At 35.6% G+C, this 22074-nt stretch overlaps 1 protein-coding gene across 6 annotated transcripts in view; it reads left to right on the top strand.

Moving 5' to 3' along the window:
• Positions 1–22074, top strand: part of NT5C3A (5'-nucleotidase, cytosolic IIIA) — a 57712-nt gene that overhangs the window by 23031 nt on the left and 12607 nt on the right. The window contains exons 1-3 of one of the 6 annotated variants that reach the window (XM_049894071.1): positions 14375–15022; positions 15759–15853; positions 19205–19259. The exons of 1 other annotated variant lie outside the window; for it this stretch is intronic. In XM_049894071.1, the coding sequence (XP_049750028.1) occupies positions 19224–19259 (36 nt within the window). In that variant the 5' untranslated portion in view covers positions 14375–15022; positions 15759–15853; positions 19205–19223. Of the gene's footprint in view, positions 1–14374; positions 15023–15057; positions 15854–19204; positions 19260–22074 lie in introns of those variants that run through there. 4 more of the 6 variants (XM_049894068.1, XM_049894070.1, XM_049894069.1 and 1 more) reach the window with 4 other exon arrangements.

Here is a 22074-nt window from a genome sequence, read left to right as displayed (position 1 = left end):
CAAAAAAAAAAAAAAAGTAGCTGCTGAGGCTGCTTTTGCACAACCAAATACCTCATGGGATTTGATTCCTTGATGTAGAGGTTTAGGGTCATGGTTTCATGGGATATCCCAGTTAATTAGCCTCATAACGTTTAGTGCTTCTGTTTTACCTCTAGTTTGTTGCATAGTGCCTGGGGTCTTAAAAGCTTGCAAGCAGCTGTCCAAAGCACAACAATTGATCTCTGTTCGCCTGGAGCAACAGAGGAAGAAGGAGAATCAGGAATAGGTAGAGGAATTGGAATTCATGGCTAATTGCCTGCGTGAATAACTGCCTCTTTTGTCACGAGACTGGAAGAACTGGGTGGTACTCAGCTACCATTACTAAATATTTTGATCCTGGATTCTATAGAAGAATCCTGATCAAAAGGGGGAAAATGCAGAATAGAATTTCAAATGCTCATGGACTGTAGACTTCTTGGAGCTGTGGAGGCTGGATGAACACCTGAAACTATTGCCTTGTGATAATTTTTAAACCAAAAAAATCCCTTTGAAGTCTTCTTAAAACCAAACAGTAGTCTGGCTTACCTAGTAAAAAATGTCTGCCTTGAGCATTGGGCTGTTTTAATATCTATCTATATGAAATCAAATTAATGACAGAACTCAAAAGATTAAATAGGAAATTTAGGGGGCAGTGAGTTTATGTTAATGGGGAAGAACAACTCAGAAAAGGAGGGTAAGAATGGTTGTACAACTTGAAGAATATAATCGATGTCACTGAATTGTACATGTAGAAACTGTTGAATTGGTGTATGTTCTCACCAGCAAGATAAAATAGTAAAACCTATTCAGTACCATAGCTTTAAACGAGCATCGCTGTGCCTGTGCGTGAGGTGTGCTGACTGGGAATCGAACCCAGGTCTTTGTGTGGAAAGTAAAAATTTTGCCACTGAACCACTGTTAACTACTAATGTAATAAGACGTCCCAAAAGGTAGAATGTTAATGGTGTTAATTAAGGGGTACAAGAATATCAGTTCCTTTTGTCTTCCTTATGGTCACAGGCTAGCTGCTGCAGTTGTGAACAGCACATCCATGTTCCAAGCAACAGAAAGAAGGAAGTAGGGAGGGGTCACCTATTTCAGGAAAGCAGAGCTTTTTGCTTAGATGTTATTAGAAGAAACAGTGTTAAATGACCACCCTAACTGTAAGTGAAGGTGTGAAGAATGTTGTCTTAGATGAGCACGTTGCCAACTCTCCAATAAAATTGAGAGTCTATTAGTAAGGAAAAAGTGGAGAGTATTAATTAGGTAATTAGCAGTCTGCCACACTCCTCTAAGTACCTGTTTTGTTTTTTTTTTTCATATAATTTGCCATTCAGTAAATATGGATATTTGATTCAGATGAAAACACATACATATAATCGAATATTCTTGGTGATCATTGGGCTGTCAAAAACTAGAGCATTCCAACTCTTCCAGGTATTCAGTAACACAGCAGTGAGAACGCGAAGTCAAAATAGCTTTTACCTTCTGCTCAGCCCAAGAGTAAAGATTTATTCATTCAGAAATATCTAGTTTTAAATGGAAACATGGCCCCAGCCTTCATACATTCTGATGAGATTTAGAAGCAGTCTTCCGATTATTTCCCAACTAACTTGAAAAACTAGCATCCTAACAGTACTCCAGGAATGAATGAATATAAATGTTATTAGAGAGAATCAACAAAGAGTTATGTGGAGTTCAAAGGAATAGGAGATGACACTGGGTAATGTTTCATGGATGTGGTGGTATTTGAGAGGTAAGATTGGCCCAGTTTGAATCAAGTATAAATAAAAGAAGGGAAATACATTAAACTCTTAACATTGGCAAGAAGATCTTATTGAATCTCAAGTTTTACAAATATGGAAATATTTGTACCAGGCACATGACTTTGTCCTTTCAAATCACACTTGTCATGTGTTTCCTGTGTTTTATCCTCATGCCACAAGTTAACCACATTTTAAATTGAACGAAAAGTTTGATTTCTTATCTAATGGGCTGTTTTTGTAGGCTAGAATACTTCCTGTAGCAGTTGTAGTTTTTTTTTTTTTTTTTTTCTTATTCCTTTTGTTGCCACTATGAGTCGGAATCCACTTGACGGCGCTGAGTTTTTTGGGTTTGTTGTCTATCCAGAAATTCTCTTTTCTGGCTAAAAGCCATCACATTTTTAGATCATTTTTCTTTCTTCACTTGCATTAGTGACACTAGCCACTGATTTTGGGGTGGGGGTCGGGGTAGGTATTTTTTCCACGCAAAAGAGCAGCTTTTTATAACCTCATAAGAGCTGGCTGTATAAACCGTAACAAATAGAGAGCAAAACTTTTAAAAGCGTAGGATCCCACGTACTAGTGTTGAAGTCCACCAGTGGTGTGGAGAATTGTTAGATATGCAAACTCTCAAGCCTCATTCCAGACCTACTGAATCAGAAACTGTGAGGGTGAGACCCAGTAATCGGTGTTTTAACAAGCCCTCCGGATGATTCTGATGCATGCTAAAGTTTGAGAACCATTGAAATAAATACACAATTCAAATTCTTACCCACAGCAAAATTACTAATTTTACATGTCACAAAATGTCGGAGTTACTTTCTTACAAATAGTCAAAATTGGGGCTGCCAAACAATTGTTATATTGAGAGAGAAAGCAGAAGGTTGATGAGGATGTCTGAGAACGGGCATTTTCATTTACTCTGTTGGAGGTAGTATATGTTGATTAAATAAATTATGATGCATTTGCATAGTAAAGTATTATGCAGCTGTTAAAGTGTGTTGGGGCCACTTTATCAGTAGACGGTGATTGTAATTAATTTACTAAGGAGCCTTTGAGTGTGTTTGTTTTAAATAAGCAAGTGATATGATCTGGGATGCATATTAGTACAGTTAATCTGCTAGCTGAGCATAGGCTAATTTAGCATGACTAAAAACTGGAGGTGGGGAGCAAGTATGAAAATAAGCCTGTGTAAAAGATGATGAAGTCCTAAACTTTAATAGGAGGACTAAAAAGGAAGACAGAAAAGAGATGGGTTACAAAGGTGGAATCTGTAGAACTTGCTAATTTTTGTAAAGGGTTTCGGATTATCCTTAATTTTTCATAATAGTTTGAATTTTTCCTGTAGTCTATTTTGAATCATTTCCATAGTTTCTTCATTTGTTTGCTTTAAAAATAATTTAAGTAGCACATTACTTAAACAAAAAACCAAACCTCTTGCCGTCAGGTCTATTCTAACATATAGTGACCCTATAGCAACACTATAGGGCAGAGTAGAACTGCCCCATAGGGTTTTCAAGGAGCGACTGGTGGATTCCAGCTGCCAACCTTTTGGTTAGCAGCCGTAGCTTGCTGTAGTTCTTAACCACTGCGCCACCAGGGCTCCAGCACATTACTTAGCGTTACTGAATTAAGATGCATAAGAGCCTTAAATACTATTTTTTTAATTTTCTTTTAAATTAGAGATTGTAATGTATATGTACAGTATAACGATTTATTTGAAATCTAATGTCATAAATCTTACCAGCAGCCATCAAGTTGATTCTTACTCATGGCGACCCCACGTGTGCCAGAGTAGAACCGTGCTTCATAGGGTTTTTTCAGTGGCTGATAATTCCAAAACAGATTGCAAGGCCTTTCTTCCGGTGCCTCAGGGTGGATTTGAACCCCCAGCCATTGGTTAGCAGCTCAGTGTGCTAAACATTTTCACCACTCAGGGACTCCGTCATAAAGCCTACCTGATACCAACCTGTTTTCCTCTTAAAGCAGCATCAGGGAAATCTGCACAATTTAGTTTTTCTGTCAGCAGGTGGCGGACTTCTCTTTACGCTACAGTACTACCCAGAAAAAAAACCCAGGGTACTACATTTCAAAATTACCTTTCGGCATTATGCCCTTTTATGTTGACTTTGTCAGCATTGCTTAAACCATTAATCTGTAAAATTTAAACCAAATATGACAGTCTTCTGCCATTACGGACTTACTTGCCATTTTGTGTGTTTTTTCCCTATACATGTTTTTTATCTTCCTCATTTTCAAAACACTGGTAGTAGTAGTTGATTACAAAAACCAAAAACCAAACCCAGTGCCATCAAGTTGATTCCAACTCTTAGTGACCCTATAGGACGGAGTAGAACTGCCCCATAGAGTTTCCAGGAAGCGCCTGGCGGATTCAAACTGCCGAACTCTTGGTTAGCAACCGTAGCACTTAACCACTACCCCACAAGTAGTTGATTACAGGGTTGCTTAATTTGTTTGGCAAGTTCCTTCTCGTAAGTGGGTGGAAGTAGATAGTCACATACTTGACATGATGTGGATGCCTGCAAGATCCTTCCTGCCCCCATCAGTGTATCTTCTCTGCAGCCTTGTCCTCACACAGCCCTGTCATTTACCTTCCCTCAGATTTCTCATCATTGGTATTAAGGTTAGGGATTGGTTTCAGGACACCATCATTAAAAAATGATGGTTCTTATGCAGCTCCCTCCATTAACAGAGATCAGTTGGTCAGTTTTTCTGTGTCAAATGGTCAGGGTTTAAGGGAATGAGATACTAGATAAATTTTGATGGGAGGAGACAGTAAAAGTTTGAGAACTAAGTATAAAAAAATCAAACCCACTGCCGTCGAGTGGATAGAAGGCCCTGAAGTTGTTGTTAATTGCCGTTCCTTTCAGCACCAGCTCTGTTGTACAGAAGGAAGTGTGGCCCATTTCTGCACCGTCTTCATGATTGTCAGTATGCTTGAGTGCATTATTGCAGCCACCGTTTGAGTGGCTCATAGGGCCGCTATGAGTCAGAATCGGGCAATGGGTTTAGTTTTTTTTTTCCCCTCAACCTAGGGGGCTCATTGTCCAGAACTTTTTCAGGCAGTATTCTGTTGTGATCCATAGGGTTTTCATTTACCAATTTTTGGAAGTAAATGGCCAGGCCATTCTTTCTAGTCTGTCTTAGTCTAAAGTTACCTTAAAGAGGCTACACTGGGAAAACAGTTGGAAACTGATTTCCCGTTTGGGTTAATTTGGCACTGCCCTATTATTCTGTAACCAGGGAAAAGGAACTAACGCTTGGGTACATACCCCTGTCCAACTGCACCCTACATTTTTACTTTATTTAATCCTTAAAACACACCAGCAGGTAGCGATTGTCATAGTTGTCTTTCAGCTAGCTTAGAAGCTAGCCAGTAAGTAGCAGAGACAGCATTCAAATCTGATTCTAGCTCTCTGAAGCTTTTGGGTAAAGCATACCTCCCAATCAGAAATGAGAATTACTTTTTCTTTAGTAAAACGTCATTGTGTTGCTGATCTTTAAAAATTTTATGACTTTCTAATTAGGTACCTGATTTGATATTATGTTTCGTATATAACCATTTCTCCCTTTCTGTTAATAAACAAAGCCATTCTTTGTCCAACTTCCTTTTATGCATGATATTATCTCTTTATATATAACTTTTTTGTTGTTGAGAATATACACAGAAAAACATACACCAATTCAGCAGTTTCTACGTGTACAATTCAGTGACTTTGATTACATTCTTTGAAGACGCGATGTTCTCTTATAGGTTCAATTAAGTGTGTTTAAAAAGTTTATCTCTAAACAATATTCCATTTGAGCCCTCAGGTTTGGAGACAAAAGAAGAACGTCTGAGGTATTCCATGCATCTTTCTTAAAGTTAGGAAGATTGGGTATAGGGAGGTGTCCAGTATAACACATTATGTACGTGATTTTGTCACATGAGTGCCTAGTTTCAGGAGCCTGGTGGCAAGTGATTAAAGCATTCAGCTGCTAAGCAAAAAGGTCGGTAGTTCAAACCCACCAGCCGCTCCACAGGAGAAAGATGTAGCAGTCTCCTTCTACAAAAATATACAGCCTTGGATACCCTGTAGGGTAGTTCTACTTTGTCCTGTAGGGGCCCTCTGAGAAGGAATCAACTTGACATTAGAGTTTGGGTGCCTAGCTTTGGTAGGATAAAAAAAAAAAAAAAAAAAACAATGCCGTCGAGTCAATTCTGACTCATAGCGACCCTATAGGACAGAGTAGAACTGCCCGATGCAGTTTCCAAGGAGCGCCTGGCAGATTCGAACTGCCAACCTCTTGATTAGCAGTAGTACTTAACCACTACGCCACCAGGGTTTCCTTTGGTAGGATAGGGAAACCTATCTAGGGCTCCATAATTATTCTGTAATTCTGTGTGTGTTCTTACAAGTATTATGCCTTATCTAGTAATGATATACATACAGTATTTTCTTTCTTTAATAAGTGCTGTAATCTATGGTTTGGACACTAGACAATCTTTAAGAGAATGGGGTGGTATATAATGTTTAAGAGTTCTAATGGTAAATCCTGGGTTCAAATCTCAGCACTGCCATAATCTAATGGTTTCACCAGGTTACTTTTCTAAGGTTCGGCTTCCAGTTCTCTATAGTGAAATGATTCACCTAAGTAATCTGCCCTTTTCTTTCTTCAGGGTATTATCTTGCAAATATCTTCTGCCTTTGTGTTTGTATTTTATTTCAGCTGGTGTTTCAGATAGTTACTTTGAGAAAACTCCAACTGTACACTATTTCTAAATGTCTTCCTAGGTTATTAAGATTGAAGAAGAGATAATGTACATAAAATGCCAGTGTTTACTACATAGTAGTTACTCAACAACAAATGTTAATTCTCTTACTTTCTCCCTTTCTATTAATAAACAAAGCCATTCTTTGTCCAACTTTGTTTTAGACATGATGTTCTCTTTTTTTATGTATGGTTTATTTTTTGTTGTTGAGAATATACACAGAAAAACATACACCAATTCAGCAGTTTCTACATGTACAGTTCATTGACGATTATATTCTTTGAAGACGTGATGTTCTCTTATAGGTTCAATTAAGTGCATTAAAAAAAATTATCTCTAAACAATATTCCGTTTGAGCCCTCAGATATGGAGAGAAAAGAAGAATGTCTAGGTATATCATGCATCTTAAAGTTAGGAAGATTGGGTATAGGGAGATGTCCAGTAAATCCTGAACAATAGTTTTTAATCTGAGCACCTGGCACTCTAGAGAACAGGGCCCCTTCTCGCATGTCTGCATAATCATTGGGGATGGTTAGACTCATTGGTGTAGCACATTTGGAGGCTTGGCTGTATAATTATGTCATTTCAAGCTGTGGAAATTTAATTTCACTGAAATTATACAAGAAACCTGGGCTCTTATAAAGGACAAAGCTTCCATATGTGCTTGACTTACTTTTAAATCTTGTGATTCACTATTGATTTCAAAAAATTTACTCCTGGGATCTGCAAACATGGATTTCTGATTGTGTAACTCAGCCTTAGGGAGGTTTGAATAATTAAGGACTCGTGAGTACCTGAATTAAGATCAGCTCTTGGTAAGGAATTTGCCCATTCCTAATTATTTACCTATTTTTTAGCTGCATTCTTCCTTGATTCTCTTTTTATTTCTCAGATAATACATATTGATATAAAAATTAGTGAATCTAGGTAAGGAACCAGAAAACCAAACCCACTGCCGTCGAGTCGATTCCGACTCATAGCAACCCTATAGGACAGAGTAGAACTGCCCCATAGAGTTTCCAAGGAGTGCCTGGCGGATTTGAACTGCCGACCTCTTGTCAGCAGCCATAGCACTTAACCATTATGCCACCAGGGTTTCCAGAACAAGAGGTAATATATATTTCATCACCTAGAGAAAATAATTTTTTAGTAAGTTCTTTTCTTTTTCTATTCATATAAACATAATTTTTCCCAAAATGAAATCCTGCTGTAACATTTAACATAATTATTCACTTGTTAATTTATCCTAAACATTTGTCCTTAATAATGAATTTATACTTGCATTTTAATGGCTATCCTTATATCGCTTTAGTGAGTTCTTCGTTGTTGAGCATTTAGATATTTTCCAGTTTCTCATTACAATAAGTAAGGGATCCGTGAACATCCTTGTATTGTCTGTGCATGTCCTTGATTGTTTAAATGGAATTGCTGGGTCAAAGGGGCAGGCACAAACGAGGCTTTTGAATGTGCTGCCAAATTGCCACCTAGAACCTAGAAACCCAGTGCCGTCAAGTCGATTCCAACTCATAGTGACCCTATAGGACAGAGTAGAACTGCCCCATAGAGTTTCCAAGGAGCGCCTGGCAGATTCGAACTGCTGACCCTTTGGTTAGCAGCTATAGCACTTAACCACTACGCCGCCAGGGTTTCCGTCTAGAAAGGTTCTACCAATTTACATTTCCACCAGTAGCACCTGTTTCCGTTTCTTTTTCTGGTCTCTCATTCTTTTTTTAATCTTTGCCAAGTGATAGTTCGGGGTTTTTTTTGTTTAAGTATTTCATATTACTTTTGAAGTTGAGCTTTTTTCTAAATAATTGGCCATTTATTTTCTTTTCTGAATTATCTGGGTTCTTTTTCTTGATTTAAAAGATTTTAACTGTTAGAGTATGTTGGGAATATATTTTTCCAAGTTTTTTGTTTTGCTTCCATCTTCTAGCATCCTAAATGTAACTCTGAAGGAGCCTGGTGGTTCAGTGGTTGAAGCGCACGGCTGCTAACTGAGAGGTCAGCGGTTGAAACCCACCATCCGCTCCTTGGGAGAAAGATGTGGCAGTCTGCCTCCATAAAGATTGCAGCCTTGGGAACCTGGGAGCAGGTCTCCTCTGTCCTATAAGGTCACCATGAGTCAGAATCAACTTAATGGGTTTGTTTTTTTTTGAAATGTAACTCTCCTTTTCAGACCTCTGAATGACTTCTTTAAACCAGTGTGTTAATTCCGTCTTTAGAATGTTTTACTGGACTTAATTTGCACATGACTTCTCATTTATACATTATGACTTCAATCAGTCTATAGTCAGAGTGGGAGGATAATACAGTATATTGTTTGATTAGCTTGTGTATCCTTCCAGCTATAGAATGGAAGGCAGTTGTAAAAAGAAATAGCAAGGCACGACTTTGTTCCAGGAGATTATTTTCATTTTACCTTCATAAACATGAGTTAACTTGTCATCTTCTAAAGATTAGTAGCATTATATACACTTCACTTGGTTGTATTTTGAGAAATACAACAAAGTATTGTAACCGTTTTTAAAAGATAATTGTGTTTATTTTCTCCTGGATATAAGAGTAAGACATTACAGAAGATTTAGAAAATGTCAAAGAATATGAAGAAGAAAATGCAGTTCCATGTTATCCTATTATGCCTCTGTGACCACCATTAATGAATTTCCATGTATTCTTGGAACATATTTGATTTGTCGTGTTAGATGCTTGTATTATCAAAAAAAAAATTTTTTTTAATTACATCATTGAATTTGGTTTGTTGCTGATTTATTTCAGACTTTTGTATCTGTATTCATAAGTGAAATTAGATATGCTTCCTCTATTTATCCTATCTTTGTCAGGTTTGTGTTTCAGGGTTTTATATTAATTAAATGGAAGTAGATAGCTTGACATCTTTTCATGTATTGTTGAACAGTGTGTCTAGCAGGGGAGCCAGTCTGTTCTTTAAGTCTGAAGGCGCTCACCAGAATAAAATCTCACCAAGAAGGCCATACTCTGATAAAACTTTCTTTTGTAGGTTCTATCCTGATGAACTCACATTTCTTGCTTCAATGTAATGAGTAAACTTTTGGTTTAATAGTAGAGGAAAAGAAAGGGCTCTGTTTTCTGGTTTCTTCTATTTGTAGGGTTTTTAAGCTCAAGTTACTACCCAGTGATTTCCATAACATTTCAAATAATCCTTCACTGCTAGTTATTAGTTTATGAACTTGAGTCTCTTTCTAAATAATTTTCCATATCATTTTCTTCCTTTCTTTCTTTCTCTCTCTCTCTTTCCATCCCTCCCTCCCTCCCTCCCTCCTTCCTTCCTTCCTTTCTTAATAAAAATGAGTTTATCTGGTATAGCAAAAAGGGGGGCTAGTAAGGTAAGTCTAACTTGGTACTGTGCTCCATTTAGATGTGCTGATATAAGGCACCAGTGATAAAGGCTTAAGTTGCATAACCTTTTTTGCCAATTTTAATATATAACCATAACAAAATAGAAATTCTAAACAACACTGTTACTTTTCACCAGACAGAATATCAACTGTGTAATGTAGAAGGAGTCCAAAATTAAAACAGAAGGTTTGTCATCTTCCATTTCAAGCAGAGACCGAGCTGTAATAAAATGGAAATAACAGTTTCAGCGCTAAGCACCTTGATATACGTATTAAAACACAGTACCTTTGAAAGGAAAGCCTTGATGTTGTTTTACATCCTATTTTCTTGAACCTGCCCTACCTATTGGAACATAAATGCAATTTCCTCTAAAGAAGCTTAAGCTACAGAATTTGACGTAAATGAAGTATAGGGTGTGTTTGAGAATTTCGTTTCATTTTCTGAAAATTAAGTTACTTCAATCCTAGATTTTTGCCCAGACTTCTTAAGAACTGCATGAAGATTGGAATCACAGGTTTTCCTCAGTTTCATGTCTGTAAATTCATAAAGGCAGCAGTCAAGTTCACTAAGAGTCACCTACTAGGATAAATTTTTAGAACAACTTTAAATGAGAAAAACTTACAAGAAAATCTGTTTTCCTTTTATTTTCCAAAAATGTAATCATTGTTTCATCTCTGTTTTTGATCCTTATTTAAAAAACTAACCCCATATTCAGACAAACATTTGTAGCATCTTGTTTCAGCTCTATTTTGAACAGTCACAATATTGCAGACAGTTGACTGTTGTTTTCTTCAGGGAAGTTTTCACAGAAGTCAAATGCCCAGGCTGATGATGTGTGTGTTTAAGGAAATCCCCTATTTACAGCATGCAGGAAGCAATTAGGAACAAGTTTCACAAGAGCTGCTATGAGAGAGAATTGCGTCTCACCTACTATGAATTCTGTCTTTAATGGCTTCATTGTTTTGTTTGGAATAACTTCCTAGAGCATCAGTCAACTTCTATTCAGATTTAAGTTTAAAAATACATTTAGATTTAAGTTTAAGTTTAAAAATACATTCCATAGCCAAATGGTAATTGATAACTATGAGTTAGTGGCTAAATCTTAGATTGTATTATTGAGAAATAATTATATTTACTACAGTTTTTATGTGGTATTATAAGTGATTTCTTTCGTGTTGTTAAAAATAAAACTCGGTGAAATTTGAACATAAAGTTTATTCTGAACAGTTGTTCTGTATGCATAGAAGGAGACCTTTTTGATTCTGGAAAAAGTAAATGGCTGAAAGAAGCTAAGGTACAATGAGGGGCATAAAGAGGAGGGAAGAAATATAGAAGATCAACCATTGGCTAAATTTAACGTGATTGAACCCTGTCCTCCCCCTTTTACTGAGATCAAACTGTTGTCAGGTTACAAGATGGTCTCTGCCCCTCCACTCAGCTATATATTTTGAAATTCAAATTTAGTAAACCTGGCTTTGAATAGGAAAGAAAGGATTTGCAACTTTAGGTGAAAGAAAAGCCACCGTCAGATTAATTTTGGTCAGGAATTTCTTTAAAGTGAGTATTTTATTTTGTGATTTAAACAAAAAACTCAAAAGCAAGATATCTGCTATCAATTTCTCTCTGTGACTGTATGCAAGTATTAATGAAATACCTTTATTCCCTTTACTTCCCTGCTCCAGTATTAAAGGCCAAATCCATCAATTAATAAATTATTAAGATTTAAATTGATAGATTGATTCTTGTGGGATTTTTGTTTTTTCCATTAATTTCTGGGAAGCTTAAAAAAAAAAAAACACTGTTGCCATCTAGTGGATTCCCACTCATGATGACCCCACGTGTATCAGAGTAGATCTGCATTTCATAGGGTTTTCAATGGCTGTGACCTTTTGGAAATAGATGTCCAGGCCTTTCTTCCAGGGTGCCTCTAGGTGGAGTCAAAACTCTAACCTTTCAGTTAGCAGCCAAGCGCTTAACGAGCACCTAAGTGTTTGTGAAACTTGGTTGTTGTTGTTGTTAGGTGCCATTGAGTTAGTCCTGACTCATAGCAAACTTATGTACAGAAGAATGATTACTGATGGTAAAAAATGAAGGGATACTTTTTAGCTTTTCAAGTTGATTGAACAATTGACAGAATCTCAAATGTTCTATCTAGCTCTTCAGAAATACCGAAGAGTATTCTTTTCTCCACTGATAAAGACATCCGATGTCTAATATTATAAAAGGAGAAAAATAATCTTCCACAGACTTGAGCCCTTAATGAAAAGTTCTCTGCTCTTTGGCATATGTGTTTCAGATCTAGATTTTGCCGTTAGGATATGAGTGGTTTCTGTTTCTATGACAGCGAGAAAAGAAACTGCAAGGCAACAGGGCCCAGTGATTGTGTACAGAGATGAAAGTCCATTATGCTGCTTCTCACTTCTAGATCCTTTATATCCCTTCTCAAAAAGTGCCCTGGAGCTCTTTGAAACAAAATTTTCAGCTACTTTTATTCAGTCTTTTGCTGTGTCCTTGTTCTTTTTCTGTGACACGATTTCATAACATTATTTACTTATAAATGTCTCTAGCCTTCTCACTTCCAATTTTTGGAATATCACCTACAGACAGCATGATACAGTAAAAAAAAAAAAGAGAGACACACCAGTGTTCTGACCCTTGTACAGGGTCATATAAGTAATTAGTAACTTCTCAGGATGTCAGGTTCTTTATCTACATAAGAAAACTATTACCTTTCTCTTAACGTTACACTGATTAAATTAGAGTGTATATTTTATAAAGGGCCTTTTCATCCTTCTGGGGTGCTGACATACAGGCTAAGACAGTGCATAGTAAATTTTAGTCCCTCTTTGAGGGGCACTTCACCAGGTACCCCATCCCTACCCCGAAGCCCCCACCACATACATATACTTACTGGGTGGAATTAAAAGGCAAAGAGGTTTCTTGTTGGCTAATTTGTACGAACACCAGCAGAGCTCAAACCATATTCTTCCCTTAGAAACCAAAATACCTGTCTTGATATGATACTAGCCAAATTTCTTTTCATGCCATAAAGTTTTTATTTTGTTTTAGCATAGAGTAAGCAGGCTGAGTTCCTTGCTTTCTCCTTTAGAAACACTATATTACAGAATCCATTTATGTGACACTGACTGATTCTGCTTGTTTTATTGTTGCTAACTTTTTTTCTTTTTTCTGATTATGGACACCATAGATGCTACACTGTAACTTTTTTAACTGGCCATTTTTATTCCCCAAAGATCTCATTTATTTTATAAAGCTCAGAAAATAAAAATGACCCCTAAATCCCATCACCGGTTGTCTTACGTATTCTACTTCAGATTTTTCTATGCTTGTATATGAAGATGGGTTCCCCCCCCAAAAATTGAACTTTTATTATAGATAAGCTCATAACTTTTTTCACTCAATAGTAGTGAGTAAACATTTGTAAATACTGATCTTGAGGAGCAGTATTGTTCTATTGTTACAATCATGAATCCTGGAGTTAGAGATCTGAGTTGGAATCCATTTCTGCCACTTACTAGCTTCAAGCCTTAATTTACTCACCTGTAAAATAAGGATAATAATAGCATATACTTCTTAGGGTTTTTATATTATCCACGATGAGGAATGGCAAGTGCTCAGAAGTATCTGGCACATAGTAAAAAGTATAATAAATTTTAGCTGTTTATAATCATCCTTAAGGGCTGTATAGGAGTCTTGGCGGCACAACGGTTTCATGTTCAGCTGCTAACCGAAAGATTGGCAGTTCTAACCACCAAGTGGCTCCATGGGAGAAAGACCTGGCAGTCTGCTCCAAAGAAGGTTGTTGTTGTGTGCCGTGAAGTCTGTTCTGACTCACAGCAACCCCTGTAGGACAGAGTAGACCTGCTCCGTGGAGTTTCTATAGGCTGTAATCTTTATGGAAGCTAGCTGCCACATTGCTATAAATAAAGAACACATTTGCCAATTCCACATTTTTCGCTTGTACAGTTACATCAATCATGTGTGTAATCACCACTGACGATTTTAGTATTACTGAATAAATAGCCCTCCGAAAAGGGTTGTGAAACCCTAACGCTTAACACTCTTTGTTGTTGAAGGCAGTTTGTCTTGAGTCATCTTTCAAAGTGATATATTTAAAATTCTTTTCTTAGCTATATGAATATATTACAGGACAGTTATTGTCATCATTTTCATACATGATTTTCAAAATGGAGCACCTGGCTGCTCTTGAGCCATAATTCTCTTACTCTACCTATATCCTCCATTACTTCTTAGAATTTAAGTTTTCCTCTTAGAAGAATGTTTGGTTATGAATCTTCTAATCATATTAAAATAAGGTAGCAGTGCCACATTCTTCATACTTAATAGGAACCAGATTGGTTAATTTGTTAATGGCCTTTTAAAATTTTTTGTTTGTTTTATTTTTAATAGAAAATACTACTTTACAAACTTTGACTACTGAAATACTGCCTGGGTTAGATTTCTCCTCAGCACAGTAGAGAGAAGGCTGATATAAAAATGTATTTACATAAATGTAGTTCACCCATGTCCTTAATGATAAAGCTTCCCAGAGCCCGTAGCCTAACTTATCTACCAGGTCCTGACCTTCGTATTAGCTTACTGCCTTCCTACTACTCAGGTTAAAGGCAAAACTAGCTCTCTGGAAAAGATAAAAGTACTTTTCTTCAACAGCAGTTTCACTGCTCTTAACATCTAACAAGAAAGGAACTTTATTTAAAAAAAAAAAATTCCAGATGTTAGTTGTAAATCCATGCATGCTTCTATTAAAATGAACCAACAATATAGAAAAATACAAAGAAAGATATAAAATCACTTGAAATCCTACTGCCCCGAGCCATCAGTTATTTCTACCGATAATGTTCTGTAGACTAGTAACTGGCTGAGAGCTAGCAAGGCTATAGTCCAGGGCATAACACAGCACTGTGTAGCGAGGCGTCACTAGGCTGACTTTGCATAGAGCTTAGTCAAGGCTTCTGGAACCGCCCTTAGTTGCACCTTGTGCTATATTAGTACTTCTCAGACAGGAAGAATTTTCTTTCCCTGGCGTAGCTGGTCCGGTTACCTTTGGGTAAGTATATACAGTTCATGTAAACACATGAGCTTCTCTTGTTTAACTTCAAATGATTCCTATTTGATGATCTTGTTGAAATTTCAGGCGTTTAAAAATACCAATTTAGGAAATGAAAGTGGAATGATCCAGTATTGTGTAAAAGTGTCTTTAGTTTGCAAATAAATGAATGTATGAAACTTTAGAGTATCTTAGGTCTTAGAAATTATAATTAAAGGATCTAATTTTAAGGACTTTTTGTTTGACATGTTAATGTTAAGAAAAAGCAAAGTACCCTCAGAAATCTCTTTTCGAGGGGAGAAAAACAAAGCAAAACTATAAGATCCAATTTTGTTGTTCATTCAGTTGCTATGTAACTCAGCTTTGTTGTGATAGCCACATGCTTTGTGCCCTAGGATTGGCAACTGTTTATTACCGCTAGTAATGAAAATGATTAAATTTAATTTTGTGCCTTTGAGTTTTGCCCAGGATATCACGGAATGGGATTACACGAGTATTTTTCTGACTTGATAAAAGATGGATTACTACCCCTAAGACTTATAACAAATTGTGTATTGAAAATTAAGATTCAAACATGCATATTACAGTAAAAGCCTAGAACTAAGCTTATGACTAAGTTGGATTTAGATCATTGAATTCTTCGTATTTTGTATAGTTTTATCTTCTTTAAGTCAGAAAAGTTAGATAATGCAGCAGACCATTTCTTAAAGCAGTTTGCTTGGTTTTTTATTAGCAGCCTGTATCCAAGCCCTCCGTCTCTGGGTATTGCTTGCCACCTGTGCTGTTGTTCTAGGACAAAACAAGGACAGAAGAACTCAAAGTGCCTTAAGGGTAATCAGTATTAAATGATTGCAATTGCCATGTGCCTTAGTTTCTTCATCTTTGAAAAACAGTTTGGATATTGAAGGCAGGGTAGATGACTAAGTATCTGAAGTTTACCAGCTCTGAAATTCTCTATTTTCATTAGTATTCATAAACTTCTGACTGAGAAGCCAGGTGGTATTATTAAAGACAATTGGTATAAATTGTCAATTTTTAAATAACTAGCCTTTGAAATCTATTTTTCTTTCTTCCTTCCTCATCTTCCCCTCCCACCTTTTGCTACTCAGTTTCGCTTTTTTTTTTTTCTGTCCTTATCGAGAAAGTTTCACTTTCCAGTGTTGTGTTTTGACTTTTTTTTTTCCACTGCAGTGCTGAAAATCTAATTAGGGAAGTTATTTAAATGCCGGAAGAAGCTGATTTACAACCCTTACCGAAATAACCTTGAACTTACAGTTTGATTTTCCATGTGTGGAAGTGTAACTTCTCAATCCCAGCCCCTCATCACCTTAAGATAGTGACATTTTTTAAAACCCAAGCTTAGTATAAGTATTACAGGTTGCTGGAAAAGTACAAATGTAAAAATTTAGTACTGTTGCTGAGACCCCTGTCCACATTATAGTAATACATGCCTTTTCTTAATTAAATAGTAAACAGCTTACCATTCAAAATATCATTACCTCGTGTAGTATCGTGTAGTATAAATGTTTCTACAGGTATCAAAAGCAGAGACACAACTTTTGAAGACATGTTAATGAATTTAATCTTTTTTTTTCTACTTTTCCTGAGACGAAATCAAACGAGCCTTTAAAAGTATTTAATTCTCTTCAGATACTTTAAAACTTGTTTTAAAGTAAGTAAGTTTTTCATGTAGACACACAAATTTTCCTTAATTTGTAAACTATATTTTTAAAATAAAGTTACTCATCTGAAAATGAAATAACATGATAGCTAAAACTTTCTGTTATCAAGGTTCTGCTATTTAAATGAAGTTCTTACCTCCTGTTTGGTCTTTAGCCTTGTCCTACATGTTCCTTGTAATGAACACTGCTGTAGTAGAGACCTTAACCTTATCCGAAAGCATACAAAATAATTGTTTTCCAGTTTCAAAGATGTGGTAGTCCACATTTAAGGATTCCAAAGACTTAAAACTTCCTTTGAAGAGAGTTCATAGTTCAAGGGTAGTATTTTCTATTTTTGAAAAAGTCTTCTACCCCTGATGTGTTTTTTCCAACAACTCTTCTCTTAAATAAAGCATCTGCAACAGATGACTGTTGGCAAAGCAAGCCAGAACTTTATATACCAAGTATAGGTTTACAAGTCTATTAGTTTAAAAATAACTCGCCCTAAATTTCAGTGTCTTCTTTAGTATAATGCCAGAATGCTGACATTTATTATGCCTTAGTCTTTATACTTTCATAATGATGTAGACCTAGAAGTAATTTTTGTATAAGGACTATAGTATCACTTTATTTGAGATTATCTTTAACCACAGATAAATGCTGGTCAGATTGCCATTGAAGATGCAGAAGAAATAAAAGACTTTTAGTTGAAATTTGCATTCTATCCATGAGCATTTGGGTTTACTTATCAAAAATAATGCCCTGCTAAAGTTGACCGTTATCAAATTTCTGATAACTTTTTTGTTTTTGTTTTGTTTAAATAAAATTAGAAGAGACCATGAGCAAGAATATTCTTTAACCTACCAGCACTGGCTTGATTTTTTTTGTTGTTGATGTTGTTAACTAAAAAATTAAAGTTCAAAAAAAAACCATACTTGGGGGGAAGTGTAGAGAAATTGTGTGCTGCCTGGCTGTGTGCAACAAAAAGATCGTGGATTGCCAGATACAAAATATATTCATCACTGCATGAACTCTTTTCCTTTGGGCTTTTCAAATGGTGCATAGATTATGTGGTGTTTTTATAAACTACTGTACTTTTCCACACTCTTCTTCCTCTTTTTCAGGTTAATAAAATGATTTTATTTAGTACTATCTGAGAAATCTAGTCTCCTTTTCAGATATTAAACATCAAAGAAAAGCCATAAACATTTAATATTGTATGTTTTACTTTCTGTAAAAGAAATGGATTCGCAAGCAGTTTATGATATCTTCTTCTTTGTTAAAGATAGATGACTATGACAGAAAGAAGTTAGACCAAGTAAAGTTTTACTTAGCTGTAATCATCTCAACAAAAGATTGCTGAATCCCAGCTACCATTATGATTTCACTTTTGGAGTGGTGATCAAATGTTTATGAAGCCGATAGAGTGCAGATAGATAGGTACTTTTATAGACATCACATTATTTTTCAGATGTGAAAAATTGGAAGTATCATATTACCATTTGGAAACACTATGCTTATTCAGCTCTAAGATGCCCTCAATTATAAGGCCATCAACTTACTAGCAGCTCTTACAGGAAAGGGGATAAAATACGTTTTATAAGACGTTTCCAAATTTCTCAGACTTTAAAATGGAAGAGGAGGTGGCTGGTTTTTAGAATCTGAGAAGCTTTGGTATTTCTGCTGTAATATGTTTAATCATAAAGAACACAATCTTATGTCCAATTTCTGTTACTTGAGTTTAAGAAAAAAAAAAAAAGATTTTTTTCCCTTCAAATAGGTTGCCTTTTTTTTGATTGTGCTTTGATTATAAGATTTTACTTTCTTAGAATAAATTTAAATGTAAAGTCATATGGAAGAAAAATAAGTGATTTTCCCTACTAAAAAAAATTTAAATAATGATGAAAGATGTTTTAGAAACTACTTTTTTTGATTTAATGAATAACAATGAATGAACTTCACCCAAACCCCTAAAATGCTCATTCATATGACAGACACTATCACACTCCCGCTGTGTGCTAGACTTCCTGGTAGATTCATGTACAACTGAGATCTTAGTCACATCATTTCACAAAATTAGAAATTTTAAGGAAAAATTGAACTCATGTATTATTTCTCCTTACTTTGCTCGATTTATATTGATTTAATAGTAGTAATATATAGTTTTCCCATAAACTTCATTCTTACATGTAGAAAAAAGTTGATAAAATGTTTCTTCAATAAAGCATTTTCTTACAAATATGTACTTTAACTCTTTATCCACACAATATGAGTTGTTATGGGAGACTTCCAATTCCCCATATAAAATTTTTAACCCAAAATTTTGCCAGATAGAATAAAACCTTTGATGAGCTTCTTAGGAAAGAAAAAAAAAAAGATGCGTACAGTAACTTGGTATTTAAATCATACCAGTTACCACCTTAATGTGTATCAACATACATGAAGAGCCTGAAATGTATGCATGTCACATGTACCTTTTTTTTTCCCCTCTTTTGCTGTGACATCACCTGGGAAAATCCAGAAGATTGGATAACCAAGAAATGACTAATCAAGAGTCTGCTGTACATGTGAAAATGGTGGGTATTTGAAATATTTCCAGTTCCATTTATTAATGGTGACTCTTCACCACTTTAATCTGTCTGTAACCAGGTAATTAATTATGGGACCATAACTTTATACAGGTCTTTCTTCCCAGTGCTTGACACAACACAACGAAACCTTAAATATTTGTTGAATTGAATTTCAACTTACCTTTGTATTTTTTTTTTTTTGCTAAAAATACAGTGTGCATTATGTATTTCTCACCATATAAAATTGTTACCTTATTCCTTTTAATGCTGAATTTTCATTGCTCAGTAACAATACAGTGTAAGATATTTTATCTTAGGCCTTTGGAATAAAATGACAAGGATTCAATTTTTAAAAAAATACATCTTGTAGGACAGTAGAGTTCATTGCGTTAAAGATGCTAGGATATGGTAGGGAAAAATATAGGCTTAGGGGTCATAATGGCTTCAGATCTCAACTCAAAGGTATCTGTGATACCCTTGAAGAAAGGTAATACTCTTGGATATGAAAGACATGGGATATGAAACCACCGTGTTGTTCTTATTCATATCTAATGAAAAGTAGGTAAAGTTTTTAATAGCACATAGTAAGCACTCAGTAAATGTTAGTCTGCTGAGTATTATTGTGTATTATGTTAGTAAATGTTTTAACCATTTAGGCAGCATATTTATTGGTACATGTGGGGAGAAAATATACCCATTCTGTTTACTGTGATGACAGAATCTTAAAAATCATAGTTTTTCCCTTTCTTTTTAAAGAGGACAACTGTCCCTGAGATTTCTTCTTATTTTTGTATTCTTCTTCTCCTCTTTTTATTTTTTTATCCTTCTTTCTCCCACTCCTCTCACCCCTTTCTTTCTCTTTCTCTTATTCTGGTTTGAGCTTATAAACCAGAACATAACTTAGCAACCAGATAGCTTTGTGGCACAATTAATAAATTTCTTGTTCATCTTACCTTCCCTCAACCAGTGCATGAGTGAAGGTAAAAGCTGATTCAAAGTGCTGTTAAGTCATCAGTTTAGTTATTGCCGTTAGGTTGAAACATATGAAATTGCCATTTTTATAGGTCAAATATATTTTAGTATCAGCAGTTTCAAATGGTTTGACATAATACATAGACATGATCTTTGCATCCATTGTGTAATTACCGTTTGGTTCATCAGGCTAGAGCATTTTTCTCTGATATGTAGAATTAAGCCCACCTAAAACTTATTTTCTTGCTTTAGTTGATTTTTTATTTTAACCAAAATGAATACAAGTGTGTAAGAATTCCGTACCACGAAAACAATGTAATGTAATGGTTACCCTAATTTAGGTAGTTTGTTGTCACTTGGGTCCTAGAACCCTCTCTTTAGTATGTGTCTCTTTCAGAAGCAAGTCTCAATGTAGTCGACCCACAATTGTTCAGACTGTTGAAGGGAAATAAGCCAAAAGATTGGTTTTTGTTTTTTACTATCATTGCATTAATTTAGACAATTTTTACCATGGGGTTGCTTTTCTAAATTATTGATACTATTTTAGACTGACAGCTCCTTAGGATGTTGTTCTTAACTTCTAATAGTCTGGCTTTAAATCTCCCCTTCCAAACCTTTTACACACTTCTTGTGTCCCAGACAAACACAGCTGTTTATCTTTTCCCCGCATTAATCTTGTACTTCAGTCCCTTCCTTTCTTTCTTTTCCCCCAATTTTAATTTATCCAAACCCTGCTTCTCCCCCAAAGCCTGGCTAAGTTAGCTGCTCTTCCTTTGGCCCCAGCAGAAGTTATCTCAGAAAAACTGAGTTCTCCTTGAATTTTATCTGGACGTGTATTTATTACTTGGGTTCCTCTACTACAGTCCATGTTAGAGAATGTGTATCTTAAGGGTAAGATGTATATTGTACTAAAAGTGTTGTATCCCTTACAGAGCCATTTAATACTGTGCCTTCCACTTAATAAATATCTGGTGAATGAATGAAAGAATTTGGCCTACACTACCTTAATGGGGAGATAATTGGTAGGCAGGGGGAGATGGCTGTTACTAAAACTTAGGAATGCGTAACGTTCCAAATAATCACGTAGTCATCTATATACGTGAGTAAATGTGCCTGCCTGAATATGTAACTTTAAGTCCATACTTTTTCTGTAGTCCCATCCTGCTCACCCTGTTGTTGAGGTGCCAGCTCTTTTGTACCAGTGCACTAGTGGGGTCTTTTGCCAATACAAAATGTGAACTCTGGAAAACCAAGAAAGAGTATTTCTCCTAAGAGCTTCTGACCAAGATTCTCAAGTGATTTAAGCTAATTTTGATGTGGGTCAGTTTTAGAAAAATACAGGTAAACATTATTAGGGTAATATTAAAGTAATTAAAACTTAGGGAAATGAGCACATATATAAATTCAAAGTATAAGTACTTTTTTTGTCTGTGTTTAGAATATGAATTATACTGCCTATAAAAAAATACTAACCCTTAATTTGTGATTTGTTTTCACTTAAGAATAACAGTCTATTAGTATAAAAAGTATGCATTTATGTATTATTATCTTTCATTTTGTAATCCAAATTGATCATCTTTAGTGTTGATTCAGATTAGGTGCCAGTCATCCAACGAACCCTGATTCTTGTCAGGAACGCCTTGTTCCTCCCCCAAAATTTTACATTACAGCCTTATTATAAAATGGTTTTCTTTTTATCACAAATGGTAGAAAGTTTTGGCCTTTTGTTTATTATCCTTAGACTGAAAATCAAACTGAAAAGTCTTCAGACAACTCAAAACATTTTGCCCTTCACATTTTTTTAACCCTTTTTCTTTTTATTGTAGTTTAGATGAAAGTTTACGGAACA

The sequence above is a fragment of the Elephas maximus genome, chromosome 8, assembly GCF_024166365.1.
Source record: "Elephas maximus indicus isolate mEleMax1 chromosome 8, mEleMax1 primary haplotype, whole genome shotgun sequence".
In the NCBI taxonomy this organism is placed as follows: Eukaryota; Metazoa; Chordata; class Mammalia; order Proboscidea; family Elephantidae; genus Elephas; species Elephas maximus.
This window is presented reverse-complemented; position numbering and strand designations above follow the sequence as displayed.